Here is a 23,497-nt window from a genome sequence, read left to right as displayed (position 1 = left end):
CTTCTCCTTCCACTCTCTCTCTCCCTCCCTCCCTCCCTCCCGCTGACTTGTTATTATGTACTGCAGCTGCCCGGAGGATTTTAAATAGACCCATAATCGCGCAGCAGCTCCTCTTGGAAGTTTAAATATAACCTCCTTGTTAATCTCGTGTGTGGCAGCAGCACAGCACCTGGGGAAGGGAGGAATGGACGAGCACTAACCCGTGGCTTTACATCAGAACAGGGAGGGCTTAGTGAAGTTATCAGGAAATTGCCTTGTTCATTTTAACCAGAATAGTTCTAAGGCTGGTACAAGGTGCCAAACTGATTGTTTTTGCAGCACAAAATTAGTTTCTTAGTTACCATCCCAGGCACATCACAAAAGAAGGCTGCCCTGCAGCTGCCCTCCCACTTTCCCTGGCTTGGGTCAGGGTCTTACCCCTGCTCCAGTACCCCATGAGGCAGTGGACAGCTCAGACCTCCTAAACCCTTTGCCTTCCTGCAACAGTGTTTGCTGTTGTTCCTTCAACAGTTGTGTGTTTGGTGCTGAAGGAGGTGTTTCAGGGGGAGACCCTGCAGCTTACTTCCGAAATAATTTCATGGTAACAGACTGATTTCAGTATTATTTCTAGTTCTCCAATTAACTAATTTAGCCCTCAGACTGGAGTATTGTTTGCTGAGCATCATAGTTTGGGGACACTACAGAAGAGATCACAATTAATAATGGATTTTCCCAAAGGACCTGTTCTAAAAGAGCAAATCTAGTGCTCACTAGTCCATAAATGTAGTGAGACGCTTTCAAATAGGAGCTGTTGCCTGTTGGTTTAAGCTAACAGGATCCCTACTCTTCCTGCATCTCAAATGCAGCCATCTTCTCATACAGAGGGACAAGGGATGTGTGTGAGGGATCATGTCCTAACTAGTTCTTCTGCTGTTGCTGGAAGGAGGATCCAGCTGGCTGTTCACGGATGTGGGTTGTATTTCCCCCAGTCTGCTAAGCTGGTGCACACCAGGAACTTTGACACCCATTGACACCAGAAAGGCTGTTTCTTTATTTTCTCCTCTGTAAAAAATAGAAGTAAACCAACCCAAATCCTAACCAAACCAACCAAACCAAACAACAACCCCCAAACTCACAAAAAAAACCCTGAACAAAGAAAATGAAACAAAAACCTGTCTTTTAATTGATGCTGAGCAATACCCAGAAAACAAAGTAGTACTATTGATGCTAAATTATCCATCCATTCTAATAATCCAGCCATAGTAATTGCTGAGCTGGTGGACTAATTTACAACACATAATTTATTCAGTGAATTTAGCTGCTTTTTCTGCTCATGGAATATCAATTGTGCAGATCATAATTTCCTCAAATTTATTTGGATTTATTCAGTGAACTTCTTAGAAAATATTTACTCTATGGATTGATACAGGCTGCTTTACTTAATTATGGTTGGTCAGAGAGATCTATTTGGTATTGTTTCTATTCCCTTGTTGAATGAGCACACAAGCACTTCTGTCTTGAATACTTGCATATGAACGTGGTAGATGTACACTTCTGCAAGTTTTTGCAAATTTCCATACATGAATATGCAGATAAAACTCCTATATGGTAGCACTGACAGCAAACAAACACAGACAAGCTAGGCTTAAGTAATTTTGCATTCAAAAAAGGAATTAATATTTTTAAAGGGCCTAAATTACTGGGACAAAAGTCTTATTTTACAGCAAAGTAACCTAGTCCTTGGTAAACATCCTCTTGAATGGCAATAATGGAATGTTGAATCAGAACCTAATAATTTTCCTCTTTGCCTCTTTCTGCTGATCAGTGCAATGATTTCCTGTAGTAAAAGGAAAGCTTGGACATTTATTGTATGAAGACTGTTTCTTTTTTAGCTGGCTGTATTCATGTGACACTTGCTGTAAATGTGCTTGTGTCCTTCAATGGGTAGTGCTTGTCTGAATGGGAGATGTGATTTTCTCACCTCCATTAACTATCTGTTTCTAACCTGTCTTCCTAGCTCCCTCTTTCCATCTCAGAAATGAGATGTAATGTGGCTAAACCGAAACTTTCTAAATGACAGAATTGTAAATGTTTCCAAATCTTTGGCTGTGGTTTATGGTGTAGAAGTGTGAGACATCACGTTCATGAGGACATTTGTGGACACTTGGGAGTAAGTAGCGTAGCGCGATCAACACGGAGCGTAATAGGTAACAAACAGGAAGAACGGGACATTCTTGAGGACTACAATGCAGAAGTAGGCTGAAATGCACCAGTGTGAAGTCTGGGAACACGCAGCTAGACATGTGTCTACAGTGCCTGTTTTGGAGCCTTGGTTTGGCTAGAACCCACACTAGATCTTAAGGACTTGAGCAGCAGAAATTGTTTGGAGAGTGCAACACTAGCATATTTCTATTTCTTCTAACTGGTCTGGATGACTTTGCACAGTCTGCTAGCCTGTATGGAAAGATTCTTTGTTATTCCTACTAATTGATCCTAGAAACAATGGGATTATCAGTTTTAAGCAAATGAAAAAGAGAAAAAGTGGGAGTATTATTTACTGATGTGATAACTGAGCTTTCAATATGAGACATCAGCATAAAAGGCAATTATATTCCTAGGTGCCAGGCAGGATATTCCCTGCCAAGGCAGGGAAGTGTCAGTATCATTGTAAAAGTCTCTACTGTAATTTCCTCTGTGTATAATTCTGTGTATAATTCCAGTTATTCCAATTAAAGCAAAGTGGAGCCAGAAAAGTATCTGGTTGGTAGAGAGAGGGGAGAATGCATTTTGCAAGAGGAGAGTAAGACACTGTAGCTTATCAAACCTGGAAAAATGCAGTCTGAGAAAACAGAAGAAGCTGCCCTCCACAAAAACAAGAGTGAGATGAAAATACCCTGGCAGCAATAGTGCTCTTCAAAGTAAAGAGCTACTGGTAAAGGTAATGACTGGCTAGGAAGGGGCTTCAGCAGAAAGTCATCAGTACAGCAACTTCCAAATCACAGGAAATGTGAGAAATGTAACTTCCCTCCACTGAGAGCATTATTGGTTCCTGAAAAGAGTAATATGGAAAGACTCTCTGGGAGACCGGAGTTAGGACATCCCTTCCAGACTGCTGTTCCTTAATTATATCAAACCCCATGTAAGCACTCTGTTCTTCAGATTTAAAAGGACCTTAATTCAGTTTAGTTCAATTTTCTTCTATGGTTGCTTTAATTTGGAAGAACTGTGTCCATTCAAGGCTAATGTGATTTAATGAATTCATGCTAAACTCACAATTTAAGTTAATTTGGATTAATTTTCCCAACTGTTCCTCAGCAGACAACCCTTAAGATGTAGTAGAAATGGCAAAGAAATCATGAGCACTTCAGTCCTACTTGTGATTCAGTTCTAAGCTGGAAAGTAGCTTTTCTGACTGCAGAAGGCCTGAAGAAACATCTGACCATGACTAACATGCCTCTCCCTGGAGAGGTGCTGAGGAGGGTGCAAGGTCCCAGGCCTAGTGTCTCGACTGTTCTCTGGTGTTTTCCTTCCCTACCATGGAGGCCAAGCAGAGCAGCCTGGTGATATCCTTGTTTGGAAAGAGTGTTAGTGCTGTCCCACGGGAAGGTGGGCTCTGGGACAATCTGTTCTGAAAGGTGGAGTTGGGTTTGCTTTGTAAGTAGCATTTTGCAGTAGATCAAGGGGAGTGAGGGCTGTTTGGCTGCATGCTAACGAGCTACCTGCATGTAGAAACAAATACCTTCTTTTAATTCCCTGAACTGCACTCCATTCCTTATGCTTGCCAGTTTCTAGGAAAGAAAACGTGTTTCTCTGTAATGCTTCTCTAAGGGGTTTACAGCTCAGCTGCGATGGGAGGTGTTATTTCTGTCACTGCTATTAGTTGGCGCATCTTTATTTGCCTCTTTCCGGCAGGCATATCGTGAGTGGGAAATCTGTGAGCCCTAATCTGTCGGGCTTTGGAAGGTGCATGAAGGGTCACTGCTGGCAGCCCCGGCCGTGGAGGGCAGCGGCGGGAGGATTTAGCGGTGTCGAGCACGGAGCACGGCTGCTGCGGGAAGGGACCGTGCTGCCGCGGCTCTGCACGTTGCCATGGAAACAAAGCTGGATCCTTAATCGGGATGCGTGTGGACGTGAACCCACCGTCTGCTGTCCTTTTGGCCTCACCTCCTGCTGCCCCAGTCCCAGCGTGGTTGTGACTGCCCTGTGCCAAGTGGGTGGGAGGGAAGCTGGTGTGGAGGGACCCTGTGGGGCTGAGGGTGCGGGAGAAGGGTCCAAGGAGAAAACGTTAAAGTTGTTCCCTGGGTCCTGGGAGTGGAAAACACCTCTGCTGAGGTGGTGGGGGCAAAAGGGAGCCTAAGGAGCAGGCAGCGAGGGTAAGTCTCCCATGGGAGCTGTGGTGGGAAGCACTCTGAGATATTGGGGTGCCGAGACGCTGCAGGAAGGGAGTGAGTCTTGAGAAGGTCATTGCTACATGGCATGATGTGTGGACCCTTAGGTAGCACCCAACAGGCTAGCTCGAAGCATGGTACAACTGTATCATCACAAACTTAACTCAGGGACCACAGTGAAACCACTTTCCAGCTTCAATGACCCAAGGTAATACTTCTGCAAGGTGTTGCTGTGCCTTACGGTCTTTGCAGGTTGTTCAGGTTAGCTCTGGCATTTATGAGGTAGGGATGTGGCATTATACAATATAGGCATGGTTTTGAGAGGTCTGAAAATGTGAGGAGGCTGTTGCTGAGGAATTAAAGAAATTGCATAGTGCACTTAAAATGAGCTTATACAAAAATGGGTGAGCAAAGAGATCTCACTTACTGTATTTTCTCTGCACTGTGAGTATCAGTTGAGAAGAAAAATTTGCTAAATGAAAATCTTTTCAGTTGTAATACCTAGCTCATTCAATACCTAGAGGGGAGCATTTCAGGGAAACCTAGAAGCTGTAACAAAAGCTCTTGACACCTCAAGAGGCAGTAATCTGCCTTCTGAGTCCATAAAGACTGCAGGGTAACTGATAAACTCTGAGGTGGTGGTTTGGTGCAAGCAGTAGGATCGAAGGGGTTTCCCACTTGCAGTCCTGAAAAAATCCCCTACCAAGCTTCACCATCAGTGGAACTGTTTTATGTCTGCTGTCCGTATCCCAGCAGGAAGGATTATGACCAGCCTGCTTAAAGTCCTCCTGACGCTTCTGTCTGAAATGCTGTTCAGGCTAAGTTTAGACTGTAAACTTGCACAGCATCACTGTACACTGTTAAACTGCTGCTGTCAGGGTTCCCAGAGGGCTGAGGACTTCCTTTGTCCAAGACACACAACTGACCTTGTGTAAGGAAGCAAACTGCCCTGAGAAGGATTGAGTCCAAGATTGGGAGAGCTTGTATGATTAATCTCTGTTGAAGAAGACATGCTGCTGCTTATGGAGTGCAATGAAAATCTTCTGGGGACCCAACAATTGATGCATAGCAATGAAACACAGAAATTACCAATGGGCTGTGCAACTGCCCCCCAGAAGACAGCTGAAGGGGAATGCACAGCCCATGGAAAGCTCTCTTTAAAAAAAGATTTAGGATCCTCAGCCCTTTATATAGGGATGGAGTATGTACATTGTAAAACATACAAATATGTAAAAATATTGCATACTTTTCCTTCCTTGGATATTCCTTCCTTCCTTCCTAGAGTTACAGTATAAAGAGAGATTCCGTAGGAAGGCCAGTGAGGGATATGTGGAAAGGCCATGTTTTTCCACTGATGAATGGAGGTTTGTCCATAGCCCACTGCTGAATACACAGGGAGCCTGAGCATATTTTCACTTCCATTTAGAGAGTATGATGGCACTATGAAGTTAGTGGGATTAGCCTGAGGAGCAAAAGCACAGAGATCTACTGTCAGCCCTTAGAAACTGCTGGGTAGCATAACAAGAGCAGTTGGACACCAAATGAGCTGTAGAACACTGGGTTGATATTTTCCATGTGGTGTGCTTCATTCACTGAGCTTGCCCAGTCTGCAAGGCTGCATGCCTTGAAGAGCACTGACACCAAGATAACAAATGTACATAGTTCTTCAACTCTGCTCCTTCTACTCTTAGCACATAGAAGAGGAGAACATCCTCTGAGATAAAGGGTGCACAGCTACTGCTGCAGGCTCCTACGCAGTCCAGACCAATGCCTAGTGCAGGAATGCACACATCCTGAAGGCAGTGAGATAATGAAAAGGTTGAGCTCCTTGCACTAGCCACCACTCTTGAAGGAAAATTTTTTCATCTCAGTGCGTCTCAGGAGGAGATATTCAGGTTTTATATGAAAATATAAATATGAAAAATATTGCTTCCTACTAGCAAAAAAAAATTATCTGGAAGCTAGATGACCAGAATGATGACTTTGTATCAGCTTTCAGAATTGCTTAGCTGTACCCTGAAATAAACCTTCCTGTGGCTAAACCCTTGCCACAAACATTCCCTCTTACGACCTACCTAAAGAAAAGACAATTTTGGTTTTGTTTCATTTTTGGTCTTTTTTTTTTTTTTTAACCCAGATCTTCCCGGTGTATATTAATTATGTGACTACTTGCCTTCATGGAAGGTGAGTCCTGAAGGACTGTATTTTTTCGGGAAGAATAAGGTCTCTTAAAACCAAGTCTTGAGTGTTATCACCCACAGTTTGAAGGCATGCAAGCTGTCTTCCTCTGGGCTGTGGCCAAGGCTGCGTAGTGAAGCAGCCTGTGTATACCCTGGCTTCTCTCTGAGAACACTAACCAGAGGCTTAATTAGCTCTGAACGCATATGTGGTGATGCAGACACTGCTCTTCAGTAGGTCTGGGAGGCACCATCACCTGATTTCATAGGGATCATTGTCAGATGCTAATCCACTTTGGGTGCTGCCAGCCTGAGCTGGAGTGTAGCTGGCATACTGACAGTTTGCCTGTCTTGAGACATCAGGCATCTAATTGCCTTTGTACACATGGACATGTATATGTCTATATACACACACACCTGCATGCAGAGAGAAACTTGGAGTGCAGGAAGACAGAAAATGAGTTGGAGTGATACAAAGTGGAAGGAAAGACAAAACACCACAGCCTGTGTCCCTTGCAGCTAGTGCAGTGCTGGACATGACTTTTTGTTTTCTGCCCTCATATGGTCCTTTGTTCATCTTTTGTCACAGGCCCCGGCCAGGCGATGTTCGGACTGAATAGCTCATTTCTCCCCTGCTTGCTCTAGCCCCTGATGATGCTTCCATCTACGTCCCACTCCCCCATTGTGCCAGAGTGTGTGATTAAGAAAGAGGACAGACAGGAGATGCAGGAAAACAAGATGCATCAGCTTTGCCTTTGAGTCAGTCAAAGAGCTATTTCTATACCTAACACATCTCACTCTGGCTTTTATTCTCTTAGATGCTTTTGTAACTCTTATTATTAATGACCAGCAGAGGCAAATTCTTTTGCTGCTCTATCATTCCCTTTCTCTGCTGTGCCGATCCTCGACAGAAATCTCAGTGTCTCATGTGCGTGTGTGATCTTGAAAAAGATATGGCAGTTCAGTCTCAGCCTCGGGTTTTGTTTAAAAAAGTACAAAGCCTAATATAGATAGAAAAATTTGAATTCAAGTACAAAAAGTATCTTATTTATTATGCTGCTGCTTTCAAGTTATGTCAAGGGCATATTGAATATATAGGTATATAGATGGCACCTTCTATTAATGTGCAGGTAAGTATAGAAAGAACCTGAATTCAATTATGTGTGCTTTGGCACAGAGTTAAGCTGACTGGAAATGGGCTTCCTGACTTTCATCGTCCAAGCAAAAAAAAAGTACAAAACTGAAACTTGTATCACCCTTATTGCAAAGTCAGATGGACCGATTCCCACTTCCAGATCCTCTTCATCAAATCCTGAGGAGTGTAAATGTTCATGTGCTTAGATCCTGGAAGTGGATAGAATGGTCCTTACAGCACCAATCACTGTTGCAACCATGAATACTAAGTACTTCAGGAACTGTGGAGAAGATTTCAGGCTCTACCTCTGCAAGTCTCCCGTGGGCCAGTCTTTCACCAAGAACAACTTCCAGTTCCTTGGAGTTCAGAAATGGCTGTTCTATCAATAGGGATTTTGCCACAATTTCAGTCTCAGTCTCATAACAACAAGAGCCCTGAAAAAACAGCTATTAATCATCAGGGCAAAGAAAAGGACTGGAAGAGCTATGATCCCAAACAAAAATAATAGAAAAAATCAATACAGCAGCTGTGGATTTGGCAGAAGATCCTGCATATGTTTGGATGGGCATGTGTGCATGCAGGAGACTTCATGTATTTGTGAGTGTTTTTATCTGTAAAGCTGTAGAAAACCTCTTATTGAGTTTTTGAGACTTAATAGATGGGAGCTCAAAAAGATTTGAGAAGGGAGCTTCTTTTCAATCTAGTATCTGTGTAAATAACTCCATTGGTCTCAGAGTTTCCAGTGGGGATGAGGAGAATCAATAATCGTTTAAAATTTGTGAATCAATTTGATAAGCAAGACAGACGTGACAGCAGCTTCCCAACAGGGGCACTCCTCAGTGGTTGATCCGGAAAGAGAGTGGGTAGAGAAAAGGTAGGTGCTGTTTTCATTCATCCTGGAGCACAAGAAGTAACTAACTATGGCCAAAGCAAGCTCTAATGGGGATCAGGTCTTCAAGCATTTTGAAATCCCTATTGATTGTTTCAGCCAAGGACTCTCACAACACACTTCAGTGATAGCAGTAGCTTTCCAGAGCAGGGGCTTAATCCAGAGGCCTGGTCCATTAGGTCAGGAACTCATCTTCTCCTCAGACCCGCAGAGTTCCCAGCTAGATCTAATACCAGAATAAGGGTCACCAGGATGGTGCAGGCTGGGATTTGAACTAGTTAGCTCTCCTGATTTGGCAACTCTACTGGACACGAGCTGGAGTTTCCACACAGTGCTGATGAACAGATGCCTTAGGGCCAGTGCATGGTTTCTGTGCCTCCTGTTGCCTGGTGCAGACACACATTCTGTGCTACTGAGACAGCTGCATGCCAGCAACATGTCCAAACAAAAATGGACCAGGGTACTGTTTCTTCATTTTATGCCCAGATTATTTCATCCAGTTCTGAAAGTATAAGGCAGGGGGTAAAATCCCTCTTAAAATAAAACCACACAGAGCTGCCTTCTTGCCTGGTATACAGAGCAATGATTTGACATTCCTCCTGTTCCAGCCCTTGCTGTAAAACACAAGTTGGAGTGAGCTGAGGTGAGTCAGGTTTGGGAGAGCTCAAGGCAAGAAAGAATTGTACTCTGAGCAAGCAGCATTTCCAAAGTGATGGAATCTGATCTGGAGGGTGCGGTGGAGAGAATTGTGGATACTGACGGACTCAGAAAGCTGTGAGTATGAAATGGCTGAATGCTTACTCCGAGGCTCAGGAGGAGAAAACGTGGGCTCACTTCTTTCCGAGTGGCCCCTCAGTCCCTCTCCCCTTCCCGAGCATCTCCGCAGTCCCAGCACGCTGTCGGGGGATGAGCCCCGCGCTGTGATTTGGGTAGTGGCGCCCAGCCCCAGTCTTCGCAGCTCCTACATCGACGGGCCGGGCCGTGCGGTGCCGTGCGGTGCCGGGCCGTGCCGGGCCGGGCGGTGCCGGGCCATGCCGTGCCGGGCGATGCCGTGCGGTGCCGTGCGGTGCCGTGCGGTGCCGGGCCATGCCGTGCCGGGCGATGCCGTGCGGTGCCGTGCGGTGCCGGGCCGTGCCGTGCCGTGCCGGGCGATGCCGGGCAGTGCCGTGGCGGGCCGGGCAGTGCCGTGGCGGGCCGTGGCGTGCCAGGCGGTGCCGTGCGGTGCCGGGCGATGCCGTGGCGGGCCGTGCCGTGCGGTGGCGGGCCGCAGCGCCGGCGGGCGCGGTGCCTCCCGGCGGCATGCCGGCGATCGGAGCTTGCGGCCGCGGCGGCATTTCGTGTGCGCTGTTGCCAGGGAAACTGCTCTGCCGAACTGGGACCAGAGCGGGGGGGCAGAACAGGTTTCCACTTCTCTCTCTCTCTCTTTTTTTTTTTTTTTTTTAAATTTATTTTTCCTTTGGGGTATACTCAGAACATCAATAATGACTCTCTTAGAGAAGAGGCAGCCAGGTATGAGGTAGTGGGAAATGTGGAGTCCGTGCAATCTAGTTATAACTCAGCTCTTGGTTTTGTCCACTTGCTAGAGAGCTCTCCGGTTTTAAGTGAGTATTTTGTTTTTCCTTCGAGTAACAGAATCGCCTATTTACTATTGTCCAGGATGGATGAGGCTGAAGCCTTTTATTGCTCCTTGCCTTAAGGAAAGCAGAGGGCACATCTACACAGACTTTGCCTTCAGCTGCTTGCTCATTTGTACTCTAAGGCAAGCCAACTCTGATCCAAAGGGTATGAAAGTTATATCGATGCATTACAAATTATCTAAACTGGTTAATAATGCCAGCCTATGAGAACAGATAAAGCCCTGGCACAGTATTACTTTAACTGACTACCTTACTTCAGCTGTGGTCAGTCCGTCTTAGAGCATAGGCAGAGCCAACTTCACTCTGCCCATAAAGGCTGACTAGACCTTGGCATCATCAGGACTGCAGGTGCCATCTGTTAGGACAGGGAAAACAACTAACAGCTTAGCCTGCAGAAGGTTAATGATTAAATAAGCAAGACAGAATTTGAGAGAAAGGGGGTATCACTACTTTATGAAACAGAAGAGGAATAGAGGCACTCAACAGACATGCTCTGACCTGTCCACAGCTGAACCATGGTGAGAAGAGATCTTAAGCTCCTGAGAGGCTCAGGGGGCATTGGATGCAATGCTGAACTTCGAGGAGTTATCTAAATTGACTCTGTGAACCTTTGGAGGTTCAGCTTATATTAAGGTTTGCTTATAATAAGAGACCAAAGGTATACTTGATGAAATGGAAGAGCAATTAATTTAGAAATGATTAAAAGAAATAGTATTTCACCCAGGATAGTTGATTTGAGAAATTTATTCAATGACATCTTGCCAAACACTGTGACTGGACTTTTTAAAAAGTGCTGGATAGTTTTATGGCTGCTATTGATTAATAAGGCTATACCAATGACATCCCATTCAGCTTATAGTCAAAATTCAGTCCTTAGTCTGGAGGGTAAGACAGCCAGGAAAGAAGAGCCAGGCAAACACCATGATGTAATTGGAAGGATGAGTAATGGGGCAGTCTGACTTTCATCTGTTTTGGGCTGGCAATGTCAAGATATTAAGTGGGCTTCTCTGAGTTGGGAGAGGGAAGCTGGTCCTGGGCTGTCCGAATTGCCAGCATGGCATAATGTCACCTGGTGGGCGGAATCTACCCAGCGTGGTCAGTGGTCTAATCCATCCATGTACTCTCATCAAACAAGGAAATACACACCTACAGAGGTGAAAATGGAAATGTAACAATCCTGGTGGGAAAACTGTTTATCCTGGCAGCTTGCTAACTACTGTTTCTCCTCTGTGGAAAAATGCTGTCATCTATGTATGATGCCCTAAGAAGCTGGTACAGCATACCATCATATATTAGCCTGCTTTTACCTGTCATTGTTTATAAAACTCACAAATGTCACCCTCTCTTTAGCCAAACAACTGAATTTCTCTGGATTGTATATGTCAGACAATGGCCTTGGTATGTTTGACTCTTTCATCTTTTTTATTAACTTAATGTGGTATGGAGTGAAACAATACCCAAGATCAAAATTACAGAATCTAGGTTATCTTGTGTTTCCTCTGTTGCAAAGTCTTTTGAATGAATTATTTCTGCAGAACCTTAAGTGGAAAGTGGAAATCACTTAGCTGTTTTCAGCCCTTGAGTCATCTTTAATTGGAGACCTTTTTATTGCAGCTCTCAGGAACTCCTTGGTGCTGGAGCACTTGGACTGTTGCCCCTGGGTTAGGGCTCTGCAGCAGATGTGTTTCCACTGCTACAGAGAGATTAATGTTCAATCCATGGCTGGGATCTGTGTATACGATGATATTTATATGTGTAGTTACTGTTATTATACATGTGAATTTGGTATATTTGTTATAATTTACCAGGGTAACAAAATTGAATTGTCCTAACAACTCTAGATTCTTTGTTGCAATTAGTAGCCATCAGGAATTGTGGCTTCCAGAGAAGACCTAGAGAGTTGACAACCGTTCTCCTAATTAATTTATCACAGTATATCCTGTCTTCTATCAGCAGAGACACTGAACTGGGTCTCTTGCTACCACTCATCCAGCAATTTCTGTAACCATCATGTCTGAGCTATGTACCCTTCTGTCAAATAAGTCTAGTGTGTTCAGTAATTATTGCAAGAACAAGGGAGGGAACTGATAAATGATATGGTTATATAAACCACATTTGTGCATCTAACAAATTTGAACTTCCCACTGATAGTACATTCCCAGGGCAGCTTGCAGGATTTTCACTAAGAACGATTCACTCATCAGTGAATCAGAACATGGGAAAAGGATTGCAGGAGGTCATCTGCTGTGCAAGCCAAAATCATTAGTAACCCACGGAACCTATTTCAGTAAAACACGAAAGTTTTGAAATCCTATTAAATAGTATCAACTAGGAGAGTCATTAGGAAATGACACAATCCAACATGCTCCAACTTTACGTTGAGTAGGTTTTGCTGTGAATGTATTTGTGGAAATGTGAGTGTGTATATGTGTGTAAGAAGCAGAGATGCTGTTCTAGATGCCAAGTGTGAGTGTATATGTGTGTGTGAGATGCAGAGATTCTGTTCTAGATGCCAAGTGTGAGTGTATATGTGTGTGTGAGATGCAGAGATTCTGTTCTAGATGCCAAGTGTGAGTGTATATGTGTGTGTGAGATGTAGAGATTCTGTTCTAGATGCCAATTCCACCAGGAGGACATAATATTAGGTCTGTAGTGTCACCATGTTCTCATAGTCCCTAGTGCGAGCATTCAAGAAAGGACTCACACAGCGTGATACAGCACGTAATATAAAAGCCAGAGTTTTATTGTATTGAGTTGTTGAAAACTAAATAAAAAAATTAAATTTGGAGAGAAAAAACCGAACAGACAGAGGATCCTGACTGTAGGCTAGCCTGAGGCAGTAATGGATTTGTGGTAAGATAAACAGAAGTAAATGAACACTTAAGCAACAAAGATCCTGATTTCCTGTCAGATATGTTATAACAAACGGGACTCAGACATATAGAAAACTTAATTACAAGACGTTGAACTGTTGTGGCATTTTCCATCATGAGCAGTAAAACTCCCAGTGAATCAAGTATCCCACCAGGACTGTGACAAATAGGTACACAGTGGTGGTTCAGTTTTGAAGAAAAGAAATACATAGGTAGGGAAATGAAAGCCTGTGTTGTCCCAGAAGTTATTTGCTGCTAGCTCACTCCTTTTTGCCCCCCTTGCCCCCCCAGTTGTGTGGTAAACAGGACTGAAATCTAAACAAGAGGAAGCCCTGTGTGATCTGGCTGTTGGTCACAGAGTAACTTTGCAAATCAAGACTAAAGACACATGAACAGCTTTTCTTCTAAATCAGGAAAATGAGAAGAGGACTTTGGACAGTGATAGTGGCCTGAATCATTATGATCTGATAGGATCCCCTCTACAAGCTGGAAAGGAAGGGCAGACCCCAGTTGTTGAATTATGGATGCACAGGAAGCTTAATGAAGCAGCAAATGGGGTTAAATACACAGATGTTCCCAAAAACCTAATAAGAAGGGGCTACTACCCTAGCAGCACAAACTGTATTTGTCCTGCACCTCTGGAGACAGCAGACTAGGCCATTCTGCAGTGACATGGTATATTTCTCAAAATCTGAGAAGAAAACAAGTGCTCTGGACTTGCTCCTTTCTCAAATTCCTTGTGCATAACTTGACACACCTGGCCTTTGTGGGGTCTGGCACTTTGACTGAAGCTAAAGGAGCTTGCCACCAGTAGCAGAAATGTGTTCATGGACCAGCCAGCAGAGCATGGAGCACAGAACCAGATTACATTCAGGCTGCACAGAGGAAACATAGCATGCTGATCTCCTCAGTCACCAAGTCAGCAGTCAATACCATGGCTCAGTGGAAGGCTGGCCAGTTCCTCAACATGAGCAGACCACTGCAACTGTTTTTGGGGATCTTGCATTCCCCTGCTTTGTGGATATTTCCCAGTCTGCCCCCAAGAAGCAGTTTTGCTCTGGATAGTAAGATGCTGTTTGTAAGGCAGTAACTGCATTTGCTTGCCTGGGGAATCTAGAGTGCCTGTTAGGAAGGAACTTGTGAGAAAAGCTCCCTGGGGACCTCTCCTGCCACGTCTGAGGTAAATGGCTCATTAAATGGTCGTGTTTGGTTTCAAATGGTGCAGCTGCAGGAGGGCTCCTGGGGGAGTCACCTGCAGCCTTTCCAAGGGTTCACATCTTGGGTGAGGTGTGGGTCAGACCTGGCTTGGCTGCAAGTCTGAAGAACTTAGAAGGGTTGGTGATAGTACTTGGTTGCTCTCTGAACTTTGTCCTGCCTCTGCAAACCCTCTTCCATCCACCTAGGAACTCACTAGCCACCGGTCTCCAAGAGGAGGCTTCATGGTGAGTGTGTTTGCACCTCCACCATGTGCAATCCAGCCTTCTTATTTGAGGGGTTAAACGTGCAGGAGGAGGAGGCAATACTTGTCCCAGCATCGGTAAACTCAGAGCAGATTTTCTGTGGGAAGCCATCTGTCAGCTGGGGAGTGGTGCTGTGTCAATTGATCAGCTCCACCTCCAGTTCAGCTCTGCAAACTACAGATCCCTGACCTTGTAGGGTGACACTGGGGGAGTACTGGGATCTCTGGAAATATTGAGATCCTGTAATGGAGCCTCTGCTCTTTCAGACTCTTTTCAGACAAGGCAGCATCTTGCTGTCTCTTTCAGCAGGTAACTATGGAAAGCCTGAGCTTGCAAGTGAAAGGGCTGTAGGAGAAAGACAAGCTTTTTCCTGTAGCCAGGGGATTGTATTTCACCTGGATGATGTGCAATGTAAGGGACTTCTGATTAAAACTCGACCTATCCCTATCCCAAACTTAAATCTGTCTCTCAGTGGCAACGTTGGACCATGTTTTGGCTGTTTCAAGGTAAAAAAGGTGGAGAGTGTGAAATTCTGTCAGGAGAAAAATAGGAACTTACAGTATTCTGTAAAAACCCGTAATGTCTGGAAGGGTAAAATACTCCTTTTTGGTTTTAGACTATAATAAAGCAATAATGATTCTATAGGGTATATGTGTGTAAAAATGGTAAAACCTTCTTAGATTTAGCTCCTAATTTAAAAACTTTCACCGTGACACCACAGTGAAATCAAATTCATGCTCTGTCTGATAGCCCCGCTGTTCTGTATCTGTTCAGCTCCTTCTCTTTTTCCTTGACTTTCCATCAGGCATGCCCAAAAACAAGATTGGGAAGAAAATTGTGGCTTTTGGACATTTTTCTTAGTTCTCTTTTTGTTCCCCCAAAAAGGTGGTGACTGAGATTTCTATCCAGCTCTATCAGCAATTTCTCCTGATTTATTATGAGAGGGACACTTTCTTCTATACTGTTGTCTGTCCTTCCTTCTTCACCCCTCTCTGAGTGCTGAGTTGGTTAGGGAATGAAGAACATTTGGCTAGCCCAACTATTGGGGTGATTAAGTGCCAAGAGACATCTTGGCAAACCAAAATCTGGACTGGCTTGCACCTCCTTAATGCTCTCATTTTGAATATAAGTTGCCTCTTCTTGCTGCTTCTGTAATAGAAATGCCAACAGTTGCTCAAGAGCAATTATTGCATGCACAGCCAAGTGGCCTGTGCTGTTTGATTTAAGGTGGGGTGCTTACATTTCTCAGTGGAGCAGAATTGTTTTGCTGGGTTGTGATAAAGCTGTCTATTTGGTGTATTGATTTTTGATGTTCTGATACACACTTGTTAGTGAGGAGCTCCAAATTTTCTCCCTGAGTCTTTTGGGGCTGAATTCCCTTCAACAGTTAGGCAGTGCACTCATGTGGAACGAACTGTCAGCAGGCATTTTAGCTTGACCCTGTTTAAATCACCGAGGGGCATTACTTCCTGCACCTCGCTGTCATGCCTACTAACTCCTGAGAGTGTATGTATGCAGCCTCAAAACACTAGTGGATTTACCATCTAGTGTCCCCTATTTGTCACTGAGGAAGCAACCGGACAAGACTTCCAGACACTGTGTGTCAAATGTTCCTGTAATTCAATAACCAGGCCCTTCAGATCTTGGTCTGTCTGCTAGAAATGGTGAAAAATTGCAGTCAGTTCAGAGGCTCTTATGCATAAATATAGAAAGGCTCCTGCTGAACTTAATATAAAAATAAATACTAGTCATCGGTGTCGCTGTCTTGCCTTTTCATGTTGCAGTAAGGCTGAGTCTTCGCACTCTACCATTCAGTTTGCTACAAGTGGCTTTCAAAGGCACTGTGCAATGAAGGGTGTTGGAGCTGCTTGTTCAGGCTTTTTTTTGAATTCTGGCAGATTCTGTGACAATAGTTTGATTTTTTCCTCTGTCTTTTCTAATTTTCTGCATAAGCTTCAAAGACACAAAGTATCTCTTTATTAGAAGAGTAAGTTCTTTTCATGAGTGTAGGAACCCAGAGTGTCGAGAATATTTCTCTGCCTGTTTTTAAGGGTTCTTTCACATGAGCAGTTCTGAGAGAAGGGGGTGAATTCCAGTGATAAAAAGTGTGAGATGTTTTCCATGTATTAAGTGGCTCCAGTTGCTGCTCCTGTTTTGTTTTTTTTTAACTTAACTTGTCTTCAGTTTGTTGCTGTTGTCTTTTCCTTTTTCTTTTTACATACACTTATTTTTCTACTAAGCAAAGAGCAGCCCTAAGAGAACTTTCACATGTGGGTGGTGAGCTATATGGAGGAAGTTTAATCACCAAACCTCGTAATAAAGGCATGGGGGTCTGGGAGCAAGGACTCTTTCTTATAGGATGTGACCTGTAGGGAGGTCAGGGAAGAGAAACAAACAGCTTAAGACTGGGTATGGGATCATACCTTTTTTTTTTGGTAGTTGCTGAGCTATAGCATATTTTGTCAATATAGAAAATGGCTATAGGTAATCAAAACCAAGATTAAAGCATGAATGGATGATTGATTAACTGCATCCCTGCTGAAAAACAGCTTTACCTGCCAGGCTGTAGGAGACTTAATTTGGTAGAGAGCTGTTCTAAATCTGACTATCTTGAGGTAATGTCTTGAGGCACAATGAATTTTCCCAGGTCTCAAACTCCTGAGTACGTCCTTTTGTATCTCTGGTCCAGTTTTCCAGGCTTATTAAAAGAAGGTGGGGCTGTTCTCATTCCTAAAATCGGTGCTTGGATTTGGAGAACTTTCTTATTATAATGGAAATCTCTACACAGAGAGATATAATTTAATTCTGCTTTTTTTTTTTTTTTTTGTTTGGTTTGGTTTTTTCTTTTTTATTTTAAAATATGTGGTTGGGTTTTTATGATCTAATCCTACTCCACAGAAGTCAGCAGGAGCTTGCAATTGATTTTAAAAGATAGAAGCTAAATCCCTAAGAGAGCATATTGGCAAATACTATTTTCCATTCCTTTCCTTCATGAACTGGGCAAAAGCAGGGATTTGCATTTTTCTGGATCTGTCACAAATTGAAAGCCTGGTATCTGGTGAAATGCCAGGACAAAGAAGATGCACACTATGTCATTGGAGGGCTGAGATCTGTATAAAACTCCCTTGGAGTCTTGGAGGTTGTAAAGTGGTACATGTTCTGATTTTTGCAAAGATGGACTTAGCATGGTAGAAGGATGTGAGAGCAACACCAAGAGAAATACTGAGCTGACATTTCTATAAAACATGGTGTCAACAAACCTGATCATAGTTTAGAAATCTCATTTTTTATTTTAATGTATTTTATGTTATTCTGAGACTGAGCCTTCACAGTTGTAGAACTCTGTGCTGTTGCTCTCTCTGAGAGGAGCTAGCAGTAGAGATTGTCAGAGCTATTTGTATTCAATGCTTTTGCCTACTCTATTTGTACTTTGGTCTGGATACTCAAAATAAAGTGACTGTCCCAAAAATCAGTATCAAAGCTGCTGTGTATCCTGTTTATGCTACATATAAGGTTATGATAATCCTGTGATTAAAGCTCTTAATTTCATGGAAATATTTTGTACATATTTTGTTTTTCTGTCCTCACTTGTGTACCACTTGTTCTCTGTCTGTTAGAATCAGGCCTAACATTTGAAACCTTTAAGTAATTTTGGCAACCTGCCTTTAAAAATAAAGTAAGGACAGCTGGTCATAAAAAGGATTTTACTTCCTTCTCACTTGCTTCACTTAAATTTTAAAAAGTTGAAAATCTTTAAGCTCTGGCCAAGATAGGAAGTAAGATTCTGTGTGCCGACCCCTTTATGCTTGATGGATTGACTAGGAATGCTGTTTATTTCCTTTGACCTATTCTTGTTTTCTTTTTCTCTCTCTTCCTCTCTTTGACTTCCTATTCTAGGATGAGTCATCCATGTTCTTCCAGTTTGGCCCATCAATAGAACAGCAAGCTTCTGTCATGCTCAACATCATGGAAGAATACGACTGGTACATCTTCTCCATTGTCACTACTTACTTCCCTGGTTACCAGGACTTTGTGAACAAGATCCGCAGTACCATTGAGCACAGCTTTGTGGGTTGGGAACTGGAAGAGGTCCTTCTGTTGGACATGTCCCTGGACGATGGGGACTCAAAGATCCAGAACCAGCTCAAGAAGCTCCAAAGCCCTGTTATCCTCCTCTACTGCACAAAGGAAGAGGCCACCTACATTTTTGAGGTGGCCAACTCAGTGGGTCTGACAGGCTATGGTTACACGTGGATTGTGCCCAGCCTGGTGGCAGGGGATACAGACACAGTGCCATCTGAGTTCCCCACTGGGCTCATCTCTGTCTCATATGATGAATGGGACTATGGTCTTCCTGCCAGAGTAAGGGATGGAATAGCCATAATCACCACGGCTGCTTCTGATATGCTGTCTGAACACAGCTTCATCCCTGAGCCCAAGAGCAGCTGTTACAACACCCAGGAGAAAAGGATTTACCAGTCCAACATGCTCAACAGGTAAGGGAAAGAGCTAGGCCAGCCTTACAAAAGGGCGGTCAAAGATGACCTCTGATACCAGAATATTTCTGCTAGGGCATGTGGTGCTTTGGGGCAGCAGGTGGTGTTGGCCAGAACCTGGGCAAGGGGGGGTGAGCTGAGGGTGGGGCCCATGTTGCTGTGCATCATGAGTGCCAGTGTTGTCACCCCCTTAGAAAGCCTTCATACAACACAGGGGGCACATGAGAATGAGGAAAAGGAATAATGAAGGCATAGTGTAAAAATTTGAGTGTGCCCCTCAATGCACAAATTTTTGCTTTCATAACAGCGCTGAACTTCTTGGAGTGTCTTTGCATGAGCAGGTCTGCAACTCTCAAGTGGGTTCTTGCTGCAAGCAGTGGGAATGCTCATGTTGATGTCTAGAAGGCACCAGCTTCTGTTCCAGGCACTAGCACTATATGAACAGGTGTCCCTTACGGGTGATGGTAGTGTAACCTATTTGGAATAGTTTCATGGCAACTGTTGTCTGAACACCAAGTGTCCTTCTGCTGTTCATTAGCCCTGAGCTACAGGAGAAAAGGAAGTGCAAAGAGATGTGGAGAACTAGAGATGCAAAAAGAGTTAGAGCCATCAACTCTGCTCAGATCCTCCTTCATTCTCGAAGCCTTTAAAGCCCTTGGATGTCTTAAGAATCTGGTTTACCTCAGAGGAGGGCTTGTGCTGTCACCCTGCTCTTTGGCACTTCATTGGGTGTTTTGGACACCATTCTCTCTTGTGTACCTTATGCAGAAAGCCTAGTACCTTGGTTGGAACGGCAAGTTTTTCAAAATTGAAAAGGGTATTTAAACACTGGGAAAACCTGTTTGAATAAACATCTTCTTTGTATCCAAAGTCAGATTTTCCTAAGAAACACTGCTACGATGTCTGTTTAAGGGCATAGAGGAAGCTTGTGGTGGAACAACCTCTAGAACAGCGCTCTGATCACTAAATGTTCCTTTTTGTCCCACATGGAGTTTTAGTGTGTAGCAAAGCAACCCAGATAATTAGACATGGAATTCAGATGCCCCCTGACCTGCTCAGCTGTCATTGTCCAATGTTTTACACATAAAATCCTTGGATATGTTAGATCCTTTGTGGTGTGACAAGGACAGTCCAGGCAGTAGCCATCAGGCCACACCGAGCTCAGTGTCTTTGTTCATTTGTCATGTTGAATCACTGAGCAGTGCAAATGTGATGGATTGGTCTGCATGCTGTGACCCCTTGCTGTCAACTGTCCTAGGCAGACAGAGGTACTAGAGGACAAGAAAGCAGATTATTGCTTTGCCCGAATGTTGGGAACTGTAAGAGAACTTTATTCTTTGGCCCAATAGATTATCCATATTGCTATTTGTTCTTTGTCTCTGTGATCCATTGGCATATTACCAGCTCTTATTGTTTTTACTTCCTCCTCCCTATGCTGTTTTTTTTCTCTATGTAGGCCTTGAAACTACCAAAGGTGCCCAAAGCTTTTATCTCTTTCCTTTCCAGCTAGGCTTATGGGTAAGGGTTTTTTGTGCTGCTCTTTTGAGTCATCACTGGAATGATTAAGCAGGGAAAATATATTTAGTGTCTACAAAGTAATGAGAAGTAACATCAAGGCAGGCTTTTGTTTTACCCAAATGAAGAGGGATTTTGGGGGGAGCTCTATTGTGTCTTTTCAGCAGTTATCTAGAAAACAAAACACTCCCTGCTATGTGATGCAGCGTTCTGCAGAGACCTTCTGCTAATGAGTTCTGTTGACACTGTATTAGCCTATGCATAACATCATACCCATATAACTACGCTGCTTCAAGGACCCAACATAATCTCTCTGCACAGCACCTTTTTGCATTGTTTAGAAGTTGCCAGCTCAGAGACTCTTGAGTGTAGATGTGACAGTACTGTTGTGCCGTGTAGATATGCCCTGAAGCCTGGGCACCCCACATGAAAGCAGTTCTTGTCACTTTTGAAGATCCTAGCTTTCTTCTCACCTTCATGGCCCAAACCATGCTGTTTCTGCTCCTTTGTCTGCTTTGGCTACAGCATTCACAGGAATGAGTGCCAGTACGTGTATATACACCCAGCTTAGTTTGGGTAGTGACATCAGTCTCACTGAGAAGCAGAGTCAGTCAGTCCGTGCCAAGCTCTGTTCTGCCACTGTGTAGATGGCTGCAGGCACCTGAGCTAACTCAGAAAAAATGATACTTTTGCAGTTGTGAGCACAGTGCAAATATTCGCTTTTCTCCACGTGGTGCTGGCCTGTGAGGGGGTTCTGACCCTGCCTCCTTCTCCCTCCCACTTGCCCATGTTTCCACCCTCTCTGTATTTCCAAGTGAGATGGTTAAAAAGTTTGACTTCAGTGAGTTAGGTGCTTAGTTTTTTATTTAAGTCAAATTACTTTCAGGCACCTTTCTTAGAAGCTAGTGGTGTCTGAAATAAGCCATTGCTTTTACAAATCCAAGGGTTCAATAGAAATCAGAAGACTTCAAGCTCAGCCTCACGCCTGAAGTCTGTGCAGGAGGAGAGGTAGAGGAGAAACACAAGATGTGGAAAGAGGCAGTCATGAAGATGTGAGTTCACCTTACTGAGCCAAAACCCACAGAGATTAATAGCTGTAATCTGTGTTCATACCTTCAAGTTCCATTGATTTTGCTGGAATTTACTATGTGCTAAGATTTAAACCTCTCTTGCTATGCTTTTTCTGTCTGGGATATTACAGATTCTGCAGACCTGGCTACTCCATACTTTCCCTAGCCCCTTCCACCTCTTAGGATCCCACAGTACTTGTGCACTGTGCACACCAGGTAGCAGCAATACCTGCCTGTCTGGAACATGGTTTGGCTCATTTTGGACTGGACTGCAGGTTCTGGAAAGCTAATTTCAGCCTTGCTCTGGACCCAGCAATACTATATTCAGCCACCTGCAACTTACAGTTCCCCCTCCACATGCCTACACAGAACAGAGAAATGCATGTATGTGGGCTTGATGTCTGGGGAGACAAAGTGTATGTGTATGTGACCTCAGATAAGGCATCAGCCTGTAGCTACTGTTTAAGAAACTCTTGAAGCTAACCCAAAGTGGTCCAATTTACTTCAAATCCATAGCTGGGAGGCAATGCAGTAAAGGAATTTTCCCATTTTATTCTTTGGAGAGTGACACATCCAACTAAAAAAATGTGTAATTTAGTTCAGCTGTGGCACACTATACACTAAGACTGTGAATTAGTCATTTCCCAAGATCTGCCTTTAAACTCTGACCATTTCTTACTTTTTTTCCTTGTCTTTCTAAAAGAGCAGTTGTTCTGAATGCAGCTAAAATCAAATGGTATTGCTCAACAAGGTATCAGTGTTTGATCTGGGTGTATAATGGAGTAAGGAGAAAATGAGCTGAATGTTGTTCAGATTCTCCATATCTTTCCTCCTTTTTACACTGACACTTGTTCATTTTTGCAAGAACTTGTGCAAACAAAGTTTTATTTGAAGTATGGCTGCAAGCACAAAAAGAAACAAGACAGACTGTTATCTAAATGCCATTTCTTGACAATGTAGGTGTTTGGTCTGCATCTTCTTGTAGCACTAATGGTCTCATAGCAACTGTTTCTGTCTGTTTTGAAACTGGTTCTCTTTTGTGTTAGACTGGAACTGCAGAAGTATGATCACGACCATTGAACATTTTGGATTTTGTCCAATAAGTGAACCTGCTGATGAGATAACTCTACTAAAGAGTAGTAAAATGATACTTTGAGAGAGGTTTGTTTTACAAGGTTTGTTAGTTATCTTTTTGAATGAATTTTGAGGAATTTTTCCTCTAGTGAGGGATTTATCTCAATTTATGCTGATAATAGGCTTAGGTGGTAATTTGGAGTCCAGATATCCAAATGCTGTTTCCCAGTTCAGTTACAGGCTTTAATTCTTTGTTCTGTTTGTCATAATTACCTATTCATTTATTCTTTCATTGTCCCAGAAAGAAATCTGGTCTGAATATTTCAGTCTACCGAGTTTATAGTTATCCCAATATCTGGTCTTCTGGGCACCCAGCAAAACCACTGTGTGCTCTGCTCTTTTCTACTGAATGAGAAGATCTCAAAGGTTGGGAAAGAAATGCTCAGATAAGGAGTTCTTAACTCTTGGCCCTTCCTAGGAGAGTTGCTAGGCTTCTAGGCATCCTGCAAAGCTCATCTTTTCTTCCTTCACCATGGCTGCTGAGGAGTGAGTGGGCAGAGGTGGATGTGTTTATAGGCAGCCTTCTGCTTATTTCGTTATTTTAATTGATGGGACAGATTTCCTTGAGCTCTGGATTGGTGCTTCTCATTACAGTTTTGAAATGGGAAGAAATAACTAAATGACAGGAGTATTCTTAGGAGTGGAATTCAGAGATGAGTCATAAGAAAGGAATATAATTTCTGGCACATATTTGAGGAATGGAAGCTCAGCTGTTTTGTATGGATATTCACAGTCTTTGGGCTA

At 43.5% G+C, this 23,497-nt stretch overlaps 1 protein-coding gene across 9 annotated transcripts in view; it reads left to right on the top strand.

The window, feature by feature from the left end:
- Nucleotides 1-23,497, top strand: part of GRIN2B (glutamate ionotropic receptor NMDA type subunit 2B) — a 274,094-nt gene that overhangs the window by 134,170 nt on the left and 116,427 nt on the right. For all 9 annotated transcript variants that reach the window (XM_069001965.1, XM_069001950.1, XM_069001943.1 and 6 more), the window contains one exon: nt 18,436-19,034. In XM_069001965.1, the coding sequence (XP_068858066.1) occupies nt 18,436-19,034 (599 nt within the window). The remainder of the gene's footprint in view (nt 1-18,435; nt 19,035-23,497) is intronic.

This window comes from Aphelocoma coerulescens, chromosome 1A (assembly GCF_041296385.1).
Source record: "Aphelocoma coerulescens isolate FSJ_1873_10779 chromosome 1A, UR_Acoe_1.0, whole genome shotgun sequence".
NCBI classification, from domain to species: domain Eukaryota; kingdom Metazoa; phylum Chordata; class Aves; order Passeriformes; family Corvidae; genus Aphelocoma; species Aphelocoma coerulescens.
Note: the sequence above shows the minus strand (reverse complement) of the source record. Positions and strands in the feature narration are given on the sequence as shown.